Genomic DNA, 15,215 nt, shown 5'->3' with positions numbered 1-15,215 from the left:
TTGGACTTCCGGTTTCTGGATCTGCACATAAGGAGCTTGAGAATCACCGTTTTGTCCTAACGATAAGTAAAAAGCTGAAGAGACCGAAGAATCAACAACTCTTCTTTTTTTTTTTTTTTAATGTTTAATTATTTTTGAGAGAGAGAGCGCGAGCATGAGTGGGGAGGGGCAGAGAGAGAGGGAGACACAGAATCCGAAGCAGGCCCCAGCCTCCGAGCCGTCAGCACAGAGCCTGACGCGGGGCTCAAACCCATGAACCGCGAGATCATGACCTGAGCCGAAGTCGGACGCTTAACCGATTGAGCCACCCAGGTGCCCCATAGCTCTTCTTAAATCCATAAGGGAAGACACAGTGGCCCCAGGATTGGAGAGCCGGGAGAATACAAGGAGTCACTGCCTACCAGAGACTCAGGAATGGAAGCCACTCAGGAGTGCTGGGGTAGGAAAGCCTGGGCTGTAATCGATAAATCGCTGGAGGCTTAATGCACCAACTCGGAGGGAAGTGGAACCTTTCGAGGGACCGTGACATGAGAGGAGGGCGCACAGTATTGTGAGGTTTGCCTCTGGGAGTTTTACAAGATTCCCATGGTGAATATCAGAAAGAAAATATGTTGTCTACAAGAAACTCCCTTTCAATACAAAGACACATACACATTAAATGGGTAAAGATATGCCATGTTAACACAATCAAAAGCAAACAAGTGCAGCTGCACTAATTCAGACGGAGCAGACTTCCAAGTAAGGAAAGTTATCAGGGAGACAAAAGGACACCGCGTAATGATAAGCAAGTCAGCTCTCCAAGAAGACATAACAACCCTTTATACGTATGCCCCCAACAGCAGAGCATCAAACCGAGTGAGACAGAGACCAATAGAACCGTAAGGAGAAATAGACGAGTTCACTATCGTAGTAAGGAACCTCAACACGCTTCTTTCAGAAATGGACCTATCCAGCAGGCGGAAAATCAGTTAAGGACGTAATGGAACTCAACACCACCATCAGTCAACTGGATATAATTGACATCTACAGACGACTTCATCTAACAGCAGAATACATGTTTTTCCCCCACTCAAGCTCATATAGAGCATTCACCAAAATAGACTGTGTTCTGGGCCATTACACTGTAACATTTGAACGAATAGAAATCCTACAGTGTCTGCTTAGACCACATTGAAATTAAACTAGTAATAACAAAGATAACCAGAAAATCCCCATATATGTGGAGATTACACAACACACTTCTAAATAACACATGGGTCAAAGAAGATATCTCAAAAAGAAATTCAAAAATGAAAATTAAACACAGCTTATCAAGATTTGTGGGATACAGCAAAGCAGTGCTTAGAAATTTGTGGCGTTGAATGCATATACGAAAAAAGAAGATTGATCTAAAATTAGTAAACTAATGGGGCGCCTGGGTGGCTTAGTCGGTTAAGGGTCCAACATTGGCTCAGGTCATGATCCTGCGGTCCGTGGGTTCGAGCCCTGTGTCGGGCTCTGTGCTGACAGCTCAGAGCCTGGAGCCTGCTTTGGATTCTGTGTCTCCCTCTCTCTGCCCTTTCCCCGCTTGTGCTCTCTGTCTCTCTTGCTCTCAAAAATAAATAAACATAAACTTTTTTTTTAATTAGTAACTTAAGTTACCACCTTAGGAAACTTGGGGGGAAAAGGAAGAGCAAGTTAAGTCCAAAGTAAGCAGAAGAAATAATAAGAATTAAAACAGTAATTAGTGAAATTGAAATCAGTAGAGAAAAATTAATGAATCCAAAAGCTGGTTCTTTGAAAAGATTGATGAGTCAGGCTAGCTAAAAAAGAGAATAGACACAAATTCCTAATATCAGAAATAAAAGAGGGAACTTCACTACAGATCCCTTGGAGGTTAAAAGGGTAATAAAGAAATGCTGTGAACAATTCTGTGCCCACAAATATGACAACCTAGATGAAATGGACCAATTCCTTGAAAGACACAAACTGTCAAAACTCACACAAGAACTTGATGATGTGAATAGGCCTAGATCTCTTGAAGAAATTAAGTCAATCATTAATAGCCTTCCAAAACAGAAAGTACCAGGCCTATATGGCTTTACTAGTAAATTCTACCAAACATTTAAAGAAGAAATTATACTAATTCTTTACTATCTCTTTCAGAAGGTAGAAGCAGAGGGAATACTTCCTGACTCATTCTGTGAGGCCAGCATTACCTTGATATCAAAGCCAGATTACAAGGAAACTATAGACGAATATCTTTCATGAGCATAGATGTAAAAATTCTCAACAAAGTATTAGCAAATCAAGTAAAAAAAAAAAAAAAAACGTTGGGGCACCTGGGTGGCGCAGTCAGTTAAGCATCCGACTTCAGCCAGGTCACGATCTCGCAGTCTGTGAGTTCGAGCCCCGCGTCAGGCTCTGGGCTGATGGCTCGGAGCCTGGAGCCTGTTTCCGATTCTGTGTCTCCCTCTCTCTCTGCCCCTCCCCCGTTCATGCTCTGTCTCTCTCTGTCCCAGAAATAAATAAAAAACGTTGAAAAAAAAATTAAAAAAAAAAACATATTGAAAGAATTATATACCACAACCAAGTGGACTTTATCCTAGGTAAGCAAAGCTGGTGGTTAAACATTAGAAAATCAGTTAATGTAATCTAGCACATCAGTAGCCTAAAAAGGAAAAATTACATGATCATATCAATAAATGCACTAAAAGCATCTGAAAGAATCCAAAACTGATTCATAGTAAAAACCAAACAAAACTCTCAGTAAACTTGGAATAGAGGGGAACTTCCTCAACGTGGTAAGGAAACCCTGTAGCTCACATCATACTTAATGATGCAAAACTTGAAGCTTTCCTGCCAAGATCAGGGACAGGGCAATGATGGGTCGCCTCTCACCACTCCTTTTCAGCATCATACTGGGTGTTCTTGCTAATGCAGTGAGACAAGAAAAGGAAATAAAAGGGGTACAGTTGGGAAGGAAGACCTAAAACTTTCTGTTTCTAGATGACATCATTTATGTAGAAAATCCAAAACAATCAGCAGAAAAACTAGCTTTTGACAGACTTTATAAGTGATTGTAGCAAGGTGGCAGGATACAAGGTTAATATAGGTCACTTGCTTTCCTGTATACTAACAACAAGCAAGGAGAATTTGAAATTAAAAACAAATTATCATTTATATCAGTACCCCCCAAAAAACGAACAAAATATTTATTAGTATAAATCTAACACGTGTAGGATCTGTAGGAGGAAAACCACAACATTCTGATGAACAACATCAAAGAAGGGCTAAATAAATGGAGAGATATTCCATATTTGTGGGTATGAAAACTCAGTATTGTCAAGATGTCAGTGTTTTCCAACTTGATCTATGGATTCAGTGCAATCCCAGTCAGAATCCCCAGCAAGTTACTTTATGGTTATTGACAAACTGACTCTAATGTTTACACGGAGAGGCAAAAGACCCAGAATAGCCAGCACAATATTAAAGGAGAAGAACCAGGCTTGGTGACCAGTTCCCGACTTAAAGACTTACTGAAAGTTACAGTAATTGAGACATTGGGGTATTGGTGAAAAAAAATAGACAAATAGATCAGTGGATCAGAATAGAGAGCCCGGAAATAGACCCACAAAGGAGCAAAGGCAGTACAATGGAACAATGATAGTCGCTTCAATATATGATGCTAGAACAATTGCACATCCACGTGCAAAATAATGAATTTAGAGACCCACCTTATTTGCTTCACAAAAATCAACTCAAAATGAATTACAGACCTGAAAGCAAAATGTAAAACTATGAAACTTCTAGAGGCGAAAATCTGGATGACCTTGGGTGTGGTGATGCCTTTGTAGATACAACAGCAATGAATAGATAAAACATCCGTAAAAGAAATGATTGATAAACCGAACTTTATTAGAATTAAAAACTTCTGCCCAATGAAAGACAACATCAAGAGCTTTAAAAGATGAGCCACAGACTGGGAGAAAATATTTGCAAAAGATGTATCTGATAAACCACTGTTGTCCAGAATATACAAAGAGCTTTAAAAAACTCAACCGTAAGAAAGTTGAAAACATAGCAGCCAAACAAAAACATGAATAAGGATGTTTATAGTAGCTTCGTTCTTAATTGCTAAAACTTAGAAGCCACCAAGATGTCCTTTAGTAGGTAAATGGATAAACGGATACATCAGACAGTGGAATGTTTTGCAGCACTAAAAAGGAATGAACTATTAAGCCATGAAAGGTGTGGCGGAACCTTAAATGCATTTACTAAGTGAAAGAAACCAATATGGAAAGGCTACATACTTGTATGATTCCAACTATATGACAGTCTGGAAAAAAGCTAAACTCTGGAGACAAAAAATTAAGTGGTGGCTGGAGGTGGGAGAGATGAATAGGCAGGATTTTTAGGGCAGTGAAAACACTCCTTATGATATTATAATGATGGATGTATATCATTATACATTTGTTTGCATCCCAGAATGTACCACACCGAGGGAAGCCTAAGGTAAAATACGGATTTGGGCTGATTATGATGTGTCAGTGTGGGTTAATCTTTGGTGAAAAACAAAACAAAACAAACAACAAACTACCATTCTGGTCAGTGGTGGTGATGATGGGGAGGGAGGGGTATGCATTATGAGGGTAAAGGATATTCCTTACTGTACCTGCTTTTTAGTTTTGATGTAAACATAAAACTGTGGAAAAAAGTCTTAAAATGTATTGGGAGGATGTTTGGAGGATGTAAACATACGTTTTCCTGTAGAAATACCAGGTAACTTGTGCTCAAGGTTTTGCCTTAAGACCCTCAAAAAGAGTATCCCTGGCAGAACACATCCTCCCTGGGAAACTTTGTCCTGGGCTGTCGCCGCTCTTTGCAGTGACAGGGGAGGCAGGGATTATCTGAAGCTTGGGGCCAAGGCCCCAGCCATCCTCCCCCCTCCAGCCCCCATCCCTAATCTTCTTGATCCGAGGCCTCGGGCCTTCTTCACGTCCTCTGTTGATGTCAGACCTTTGCCGTGTACTTCCTCTGTGCCCTGGTACCGTTCAGTCTGGAAACCCGCCTTCTGGCCAAAGCCACGTGGGTCGCCGCCACACCTGCTAAGGATCTCTTGGCTGCTGTAGAGCCAGTGCAGGGGGGCCGGGGATGCCTGTGCGGCCCCTTCCGCTAGCGCCGGTAGATGCCCGCTGTGGTGCACTTGACCGGGTCAAGTCCTCCTTTCGTCCTCACGGTCACGGTTTTCTGGGCGAGGCTGAGCGGAGTGGAGAAACTTGCCTAAAGACACACAGCTTCTCAGGGGCCAGGGGCCAGAGTGTAACCCCCCATCTGTCCAACCTCAGGAACACTGGTCATGGGGACTGTTTGGGTGATTCTACATAATCCGTTCTATCATGGGCGTGGTCGTTGTTAGCGTAGTCCCATCGGGTATCTTCGAGGTGCATCGGCTGACCCCGGAAAGCCTCGGAAAGCCGTCCGGGTGCCAGCAGCAGTCAGCAGGTGTGCGGGCAGCCGGGAGCCTCCTGAACGAGGCTCGCTGTCATCTGTGCAGCATGTGACATGGACACCAGCGATAAACGTAACGCCCCCACCCAGTGAGAGGCAGGACACTCATTTGTTAACTTCCAGCCAGGAATACTTATTGTCCGTGCCGGGATCATCTATACCCGCTGGATTCCGTTTTTCTCCTGGAGGGAGTTCTGAGCCTCTGACTCCCCTCCCCCGGCAGCCTGTCACCCCCCCCCCCCCTTCTCATTCTGACAGGATGATGCTCAAGTGATCGGCTCCTCTTTTCTGAGGGGTGGAGGAGAGGTGGGTCCTCGGCCTCCGAGATGTTACATCTCAGATGGCCCAGTTGGGATGTGAGGATTCTTATGTTTCAGGGGGACACATTTAAAAAAAAAAAAAAAAGCTTAAGGTTGGGTTATCTTACAATTGGCTGTTCTCATTTTTTCTGTTCAATTTTCTTGTTTCACCTTCAGAGGCAGTGTTCCTTCAGGGTTTGGGGAAAATAGTTGTCCGTTGTTCCAAGTACATGAGTATGATATTTAAGATGTAGGTTCTATTTCTTACATTATTTCAAGGCAGCGTGAAGTTAATGGTTTTTATTAGAGATTACCTTAGTGCTCTGAAAGAAACTGGCTCTTTGGAAAAATGCAGTTTTAAAAACGCCTTTCAGGGGCGCCTGGGTGGCTCAGTCACTTAAGTGTCCGACTCTTGAGTTTGGCTCAGGTCGTGATCTCATGGTCAGCAGGATCAAGCCCCGCGCTTGGGAGCCTTCCTCTCTCTCTTCCCTCCTCCGTTAGCATGCACACACATGCGTGCGCGCGCTCTCTCTCTCTCTCTCTCTCTCTCTCTCTCTCTCTCTCTCTCTCTCTCAAACAACATCAAAAAAAATAACAAAAAAAGTAAAAATGCCTTACATGTGCGCATGTGTGGCAACTTGTAGTTTCATAGCAAAAGCTCCTTGGAAAATCTTTTCTGTGGATCCTTTAGAACGTATTGGGTATTTCCTCACAGTCCGGCATTACGTTAAACTCTTTAAATAGTTCACTTAATCCAGACACCATTTTTTGCCGAACAATATGGGTTTGGGAAAAAAGGACCCCCGAACAGTTTTGCCCTGGTGTGTGACTTGATTTTAGCATTCAGATGGGGAAACATAAAAGGCCCCTTGTAAATATTTGCCGTTTAAGTTGACTGAAGGGACAATTAAGAACAAGTGAGGAGAGAAAAAAGCGACACAAACAGTTGGGATAGACGTGGAGCCTTTGGGCCGCTCTCGGAGTACCTGGGAGAGCAGTTAGGAGCTCCGCTTCGGGGTGGGTCCTGGTGCCATCTTGTGGGTGGATCTGGAAAGGACCAAGCCGACCCACACCAGCTTCTACCAGGATGCCTTGCATAACCCCAAATTTCCACGCAACAGTGAAATAAAACTGCAAGTCAGATACCAGAACTCTGGTCTGGGAGCCAGTAGATTTGATTACGTCCTGTCCGTCAGGGGGTCCTGATCACCCTTCCTCCCAAACAGCCCAAAACCACGTTACTCGTCTCCATGGCAACTCCTGGGCCAGGCTGCCGTCCTCTCTCACTTGGGCTGTGGAAGCCTCCTCACTGGTCTCCTTGCCTTTGCTGTCACCTTCGCATTGTCCATTCCCCACCGGGGATCTGTTTAAAATCTAAAGGGGATCCGTTTAAAGAGGTCTATTTAAAAAATAAAAATTAGAGGGGGACACCTGCGTGGCTCAGTCGGTTGGGCAGCCGGCTTCAGCTCAGGTCATGATCTCATCATCCATGGGTTCAAGCCCCGCATCAGGCTCTGTGTGCTGACAGCTCGGAGCCTGGAGCCAGCTTCAGATTCTGTGTCTCCCTCTCTCTCTGCCCCTCCCCTGCTCACGCTCTGTCTCTCTCAAAAATAAACATTTAAAAAAAATTTTTTTAATAAAGATAAAAATTAGATCCTATCATTTCCTTGTATAAAACTCCCTAGTGCTTTTTATGAAATTCAGGATAGAACCCAAGTTTCTTGTCCTGGCTTCGAAAGCTCTGCATCTTTTGGCTCCTGCCTAGCCATGACCTCATCTCCTCCCTCTTCCCTGTCCTTTCCTCGAACGTTCCCCGTTCCCACCATGGGTCCCATGCACCCCGTTTCCTCTGTCTGGCACTCCTCCCCCTGTTCCTCGAATGTCTGGCTCCTTTATCATGCAGATCTCCTATTCCACATTGCTGCCACAGAGAGGCCTTCCTGGACTCTGATTCAAAATAGCACCCCAGTTACTCTTCCATCACATCTCCCCCTGGTAGGTAGAGACACCGTCTGTCTTGTTCTCAGTTGGATGTTGAGTGCCTGGGAAACCATGGGCGAATGCTGACTTCTGGGTTCTTGGTCTTATTTTTCTAGATCTCGGCTAGGGTTGGGTGATTTTAGGCCTTCCCCAGTGGAGCACGAAAAGACCACAGGAATCCAGTCCCTGTGAATTGGGACTTGTTCTCACCATTGTCACTTACCAACTGTTTAACCACACTGCACTGAGCTTTAGTTTTTCATCAATGAGATGGAGTTAACGAGCTTGCCTGACTCATAGAGTAAGGACTAAATTGGATTTAAATAGGATTGGAAGCGGAGTATTGAGCACATAATAGGCTCCCTCTTTCTCTATTAAAACTCTCCCATGTTGTCATTGTGTACATTTGCCTCTTCTCCTACTCAAGGCCAGGGGTGGGCGCTTCTTTGCGCTCCCAGCATCTAGCTCTGTGCTTGGCTTAAAGCACAATAGTAGGTAATCCACAGATGTCTGGATTAATTTTGACTCTTCCCCCCCCCCCGCCCCCCCCCCCAAGAACTGGTGTCTCCTGACTCTTGCCTAGGTTGTGTTCTTTTGACCAAGTTAAGAGAACTGGGCACTCTTTGCCCAGAGAAAGAAAGACAAGAGGGCCAGGCAAAGTACAGGGAAAATCTGGAGGGATAGGCTGGTTGAGGACAAACTCTTGATTTATGTCTGTGCTGTATAGTTCCTAGGTTTGTATACAATCAATATAAGTTGATCTCAGCATTCACTTTGTTTCTAATAAAGGGAATGTAGGAAAAAGATCACATGATTCTTTTGTGGCTCCTAGTACTCATTAGGCTTTCATAAAAAATCCTTCCTTCCTTGATGTCCCCTCATGAAATAAAGTATGCACGAAAATATTCTGAAAACTGGAAGTGCTTGTGTTACATATACATGTGTACGTAGAAACTAGTATGACTGATTTCTAGATAAATGATTGATTCAGAAAGATGAGCTGTTGAGTAAACATTCATTCAAAAAGGTTTCTTAAATGCCTACCATGTGCCAAGGACTCTTTTGGGTGTTGGAAAAACAGCAGTGAATAAAGCAGATAAATCCCTGTAGATAGATCTTACATTCTAGTGGGAGAGACAGAAAATAAAGAGGATAAATAGTATATGAAGTTTTGCAAATGACGATTAAGAGCTACAGAGGAAAAAAAAAAAGCAGGCAAGGGATAAGGAGGGTTGGGGGAACAGAAATTTTAGGCTGGTTAGTATCATGTATCTCTTTTCTTTCCCACTCCCACCCATGATCCAGATTCCTAACCCTAGTTTGGCCTTCTGCTGTCACTTGTTTTCTTGTTCGGTTGTGTTTTTTAAATTTTTTAAATGTTTGTTTATTTTTGAGAGTGAGAGAGACAGAGCATGAGCCGGGGAAGGGGAGAGAGACAGGGAGACACAGAACCCGAAGCAGGCTCCAGGCTCTGAGCTCCAGGCAGAGCCCAGCCTGGGGCTCTAGCTCACCAACTGCTAGGTTATGACCTGAGCTGAAGTCAGACACTTAACCAACTGAGTCACCCAGGTGCCCCTTGCTGTGAATGTTCGGTCAGTTAGGCAAACAAAAGAAATCTGATAGGTGGTTTGTCAAAATTCCTAATTATTTATTTCATGTTTCTGTCAGCCATATTTACAAATATTACCTTATTAAAATACAAATAGACTTTTTATAATCTTTCTTTAATAATAAATATTAATAAATACATAAATATTTAAAAATCCAGAAGACTATAAACAATTTGTACGATTACCAGTAGCAGCCAGCGAATATACTCTTATTTCTATATTGTCTAAAGATAACAATTGCTTTTGAAGCTGAAAGATTAAATCAAACCTGTGATATTAAAATTGATTTAAAAATGACTGTTCCCTTTTAAAATATTAACGTGCACAATAAATTATTATTAAAAGGGTTGCGACTTTGAAGCATTAGGTCAGTTTGATCGTGATTTTCATGCACGAAAAAAGGAGGAATACAAGAATTCTATAGTTCTGATCCCCTTTTCCAGAGCAGTTGGGAAGTTGTTTACTTTTTCAGGGCTCACTGCTGACGTCTGCTCACTGAGTAATGTCATCACATTTCCTGGTGGTGGTTATTTTGGGGGGGTGGGGGGCAGTGGTGTAAGTAGTTGTCCAGCTCTGCTGGGACACTGCTCAACAGAGGTCCTGAGAGCCGGATATATCCCGTAGACAGGATGTAAGGTTAAAATGCAATCTAGTTAAGTAAATAAAGTAAGTGTTCAGTGGTCAAATAGAGCTGCTGAAACATTAATGCTTTAAAATGGTATCGCTAAAATCATGTTGAGGCAAAATTAATAGTCTTTTAAAAACCTATAACTTCTTTTATTTCTTAAAATTAATGCAGTGGTGTGTTATTTTTATAAGTTGAGATCATAAAGTTACACTGTCCTTTGTGAAAGTTATTTCATAACCCACTTTTGGTCTGGACCGTGTGCTCAGAGTTGTTTTCCTGGGAAGGACGAGGCTTTGTCCTGAGCCGTCCACACTTGTTATCCTGTCTCTCAGCTGGTCACCAACACTAGATGCACATATACGTGGATTTTTTAAAACTTGCTAGTCGCTAACGTTTTTAAATTTTTGTGAATTACTACCTTCAACTTAATTTTTCTCCTCCTGGTTTCCTTCAGTTCGTATGGTTGACTTTCTCAAACTTAGTGATTTGAAAGCTTGGTATATTTACTTCATTCTTGTTTCATGACAAAAGAAGTTAAGGCTGTGAGTCTTGCCTCTGAGTAAAACGTAGCAGTATCATGTAAGTTTTCATTACGTGATATTCTCATTTTTATTATTTTCCAGGTACTCTATATGTATAGTTTGCATTTCTCTCTCTGACCCAGCAATTACAAGTTAATGTGTAAAAAATTTTCAGGGTGGGGGTATTTGTCGATTTTGTTTAAACTTAACGTTTTTAATTTCTGGTTTGGTTGCATTATGGCTGAAGAATAAAAGCTGTACCATTTTTACTTTTAGGAATATGTTTCAAGGTTTTCTCTGTGACCTAGAATATCATATGTTTTTATGCTATTCATAAATGTTTTCCTTCTCCCCTTTCAGACTTTCTTTTTTATTTCCTGGATCCTTCATAGCCAGTTTCTTAAGTGTCCTCTGTCAGAGGCTACAGGTCCCAATTCAGGTCAAGGACACAAGTGCTGCCTGCGATGGCAGCATCGTGCCTGCTGTTGTGAGGTGTCTGCTTTCTCCTCTGAAACTGCCCCCCATACTATAGAAAGTCAGCGAAAATGATTTCTCTTCTCTTTTTCCTGTCATTTTCTTCCTTCTTGTATTTTCCAAGCAGTAGGTCCACATCATTCCTTGTTCTTTCATTCATTCATTCCTTTAAACTTTGTAAAAACCAGCAAGAAACTCATCAGATTGGTCTCTCTCGGTGCCTCTTGCTTTCCTTCTCGGTGCACCGAGGGAGTATGAGGATTTAGACCAGACCTCTCTTTTAAGACTCTCCTGGCCCTCTGGGATCACGTCTCAAGACGTCTGGCTTCAGTACCCAGCTGTGCCCCTCACTGACAGGCTGGCCTGCAGGAGGATAGGCGGTGCCGTGGGAGGTCTGTTCTCCTCGGCCTTCCGCCCTGTCACAGAATCCCCCTCGATCTTAGTCTGCAGTAATGGCGGCCCTCGTTCTTCTTAGGCCTTCTGAGAGATGAAATTATTATAAAGCAAATCAGACACTAAGCTGGTGTCCAATGACTGGTAGACATCAGCTTTTAGCAGTGAAAAATAAACATGGACCCCCCACCACCACCACTGAGCAGGATTTGTTCCATGTGTTTACTGTAGGGCAGATCACCACCTGAGGGGAGAGACTGGAGGTGGGCAGTCAGGTAGGAAATACCTTGCGGGAAGGCTCCTACATCTCGGTCTTCACTGCAGATTTTTTTTTTTCCCCTGTGGAATCATACCATCACCCGGAGGCCTGGTGATCCCCCAGTACGTACAGTGTTTCTGGAAATGTGTATCCTCTGGGTAGCAAGTCAGCGCCGGCGTCCATCACTTGGGGCTGTATTTCAGCCCCACGTTCCTGCTCCCTTGGGCTCCTTCATGAGGTGCGCAGACTGCCCGAACCTTCCAGGGGCCCTGGGTTTGCAGCGAAATCGCGGCCGCCACTTGCTGACTGGGTGGCCTTAAACAAGGTACTCAGAACCTCGGTTTTGCAGCTGCAAACCTCACTGTGTTACTGTGAAGATTCAGCGAGATGATGGATGCTCAGCTCTTGGCGTAACACCCAGGATAAGCCCTTCCGTTGGCGCTGTGATGGTCGTGACTCATTGGGGTTTGGTTGTGACATTTATCTTTGTGCGGTCTCGTTCTCAGTTCTCAAATAGATAAGCAATTATTGATGAGCGCTCTGCTCCCTGTAAAACCCAAGTGTCGACTGCTTCTCAACCGGGTTTCCTTGGCTCTGCTGTCGCACGGTTCTAACAGCTGGATTTCACTTTCTTCGTGCCATTTTGGATGTAAGGTTTCATTGTCCATCAGGGGAAAGATAGAAGGAACCACTGTTCGTTCAGTGTCTAATTTGGGGGGACTCTTTATATTGGAAACTCATTTCATCTTTGTAACAAACGAGAAATTTAGGCTGAGGAAGGTTGAGTAAATCGCTTAGAATCACACGCAGCTAGGAAAAGAGCCAGGATCAGATTCCTGTTACCTCTCCCTCCATACTCCTGCACCTTTCCTGGGCTTTATAAGCCAGTCCCTGGGAATCTGTGTAACAACTATTGAGTTTATGTAATTTTTTCTCTGGAGTAGAAATTTTGCTTTCATCTGTGGCACTTACCTTTATTTTTTTTTTTTAATTTTTTTTTTTTAACGTTTATTTATTTTTGAGACAGAGAGAGACAGAGCATGAACAGGGGAGGGGCAGAGAGAGAGAGGGAGACACAGAATCAGAAGCAGGCTCCAGGCTCTGAGCCATCAGCCCAGAGCCTGACGCGGGGCTCGAACTCACGGACCGTGAGACACGGACCGTGAGATCGTGACCTGAGCTGAAGTCGGACACTCAACCGACTGAGCCACCCAGGCGCCCCTGTGGCACTTACCTTTAAAACAATCTTTTTAAAAACACATCTTTTTCTTACAGGTAGCCATTGCTGATGTGCAGTTTGGCCCCATGAGATTTCATCCAGATCAACTCCAGGTAGTAAGAAACCATGCTGTGCCCTAAACATACTGATTTTCTCCAAAGAGGGGGGAGGGCGAGGGCCTAAAATTGAAAATAGTTTCCTATTTTAGATAATGGTATTGGATCAACACTAAATTTCCTAAACCTGATCATAGTACTCTAGTCATAGAAGAGAATGTCCTTTTCTTAGAAACACACATTGAGGTATTTAGAGAGGACGAGATGCCTGCAACCTACTTTGAAAGGTTCAGCAATAAAAGAATGTGCATCATTGTGGGGGGTGGGGAGCAAAGGGGGCAAAACATTAACTTTCCATCAGAAAGTATCTATGAATTATCAAATCCGAAATGTTAGGCAAAATCGCCAGTTGAAATTGAGCTCCAGAGTTCCTTGATGCGTCTGGCACACAAACCGTGTTCACCGTTAACATTTTTAAAACCTGTGCAAAGCTACTGGCAGGAATGTGCTCTTAGTTCTTTGCATTAGTGGTATTTGTGCCCTTGGGAAAACTTCGAGGAACTAAGCCTTGGGGGACAGGGTTTCTGTCAGCCTTGTGGTGTCCTTCTCCCAGGCTGCCCCACCTCCACCTCACCACTGTCGCCCTCAGGAGCCCGTGTGGGTCTGAAGGGACAGAGTAGGGTGCTCCTGCACCAGACCCGGGGTGTGGGGGTGCCGGCAGGACGGGGGAGACGCAGCGGGCATGGGGACCACAAGCCGTCGTCCCGGGCAGAGGCGCAGTGCTGTCTGTTGCACCTTGTGCTGTTCCTGCGTCCCTTAACTGACAGTTTGTCCTTTGCTACCGATCACAACTTTATTACTTTTTTCATTGAAACGTCGCTGACCTACGGCGCACAACAGAGTGATTCAGCGTTTGTATCCATTCAGAAGTAGTGGGCACTGTAGCTGGCTACCGTGTGTCCCATATGTTGTTCTAGATTATTAACTGTATTCCCCGTGTGTCCATCGTGTCCCGGGCCTTATGTATTTTATGACTGGAAGCTTTACCTTCTAATCCCTCTCCCCTAAGACAGGTGTCATATGATTTCACTTACGTGTGGAATCTGAAAAACAAAACAAACCACCATCACCACCAAAAAGCAGAAGCAGGTTTATAGAGAACCATCTGGTGGTTTCCAGAGGGAAGGGAGGTTGAGGGGTTACCTGGTTGGTTGTGAGCTGTTATATTTTGAGCTACCTGAAGTCTCTTCTTTTATCATCAAAGTAACTTTTTCTTTTTAACTTGGAGGAATTACATAAACCCTTGAGTCAGAACGTTTAATTACACTATTTAAAGTTTTAAGTATCTAAAAGTTTGACTGAAATATTAGTCTTTGTCATTTAAGGACTTGTCTAGTTAATTTACTATTAACTAAAATAAGTATTTGTGTTTTCATTGAAGTAGTTTCAGGATAAAATGCTTAATCAAGCTTTTGTTGAATTCTGCCAGTGGGCTTCTTCGCTAAAGAATAAGTATAGGGCCCATGCAGCTGGACGTCCAGACAAAAGCAGCTCAAATAGCACTAATTTCAGTCCCTGAGTTACCTGGACGAAGATTTCTGTCAACAGATTATGTTCACATCTGTGTGCTTGCCGTCCGGGCCCCGGGAGCTTTCTGTGGCGTGTTAAGAAATGACAGTTCTAACAACTTGTTTTTTTAAAAAGTGTTCGCACTTTTTTGATTCAGGTACTTTTAGTGTTTACCAAAGAAGATAACCAGTGTAATGGATTCTGCAGGGCGTGTGAAAAAGCAGGGTTTAAGTGCACAGTTACCAAGGAGGCCCAGGCTGTCCTTGCCTGTTTCCTGGACAAGCATCACGACATCATCATCATAGACCACAGAAACCCCCGACAGCTGGACGCGGAGGCCCTGTGCAGGTGAGCATGGGACCCAGGCCCCAGTAGCCCCCGGCACATGGGATGGTGAGCACAGCACGTAATACGCTAGCTTGAATTCATGGCCTTTCGGGTGGCCTTCCACACATGTAAAATAAGACATTAGAATGAGGACATCATTATTTCTGGGACGGATCTTCCTCTGTTTTGTTTCCTTTTACTTTGCTTTGCTTAAAATAGCAAAACAGAATTGAATGAAAACCGTCAAGGGTTAAGATGAAACCCCCTCTGCAGTTAACCACAACCGTCACCTGCACGTTACTGCAGCAGGGGCTCATAAAATTTCCCCGACGTTTTTAAAGTTGTAAAAACTGTGAAAATTGCCTTCTAATGTTAGGTGAATGTGCCTTG

General features: G+C 43.7%; 1 protein-coding gene across 3 annotated transcripts in view; it reads left to right on the top strand.

The window, feature by feature from the left end:
* The window catches only part of PDE8A (phosphodiesterase 8A), a 153,820-nt gene that overhangs the window by 59,239 nt on the left and 79,366 nt on the right, over positions 1-15,215 (top strand). For all 3 annotated transcript variants that reach the window (XM_023254886.2, XM_023254885.2, XR_006598806.1), the window contains exons 2-3: positions 12,930-12,986; positions 14,656-14,846. In XM_023254886.2, the coding sequence (XP_023110654.1) occupies positions 12,930-12,986; positions 14,656-14,846 (248 nt within the window). The remainder of the gene's footprint in view (positions 1-12,929; positions 12,987-14,655; positions 14,847-15,215) is intronic.

This window comes from Felis catus, chromosome B3 (assembly GCF_018350175.1).
Source record: "Felis catus isolate Fca126 chromosome B3, F.catus_Fca126_mat1.0, whole genome shotgun sequence".
Taxonomy (NCBI): domain Eukaryota; kingdom Metazoa; phylum Chordata; class Mammalia; order Carnivora; family Felidae; genus Felis; species Felis catus.
Note: the sequence above shows the minus strand (reverse complement) of the source record. Positions and strands in the feature narration are given on the sequence as shown.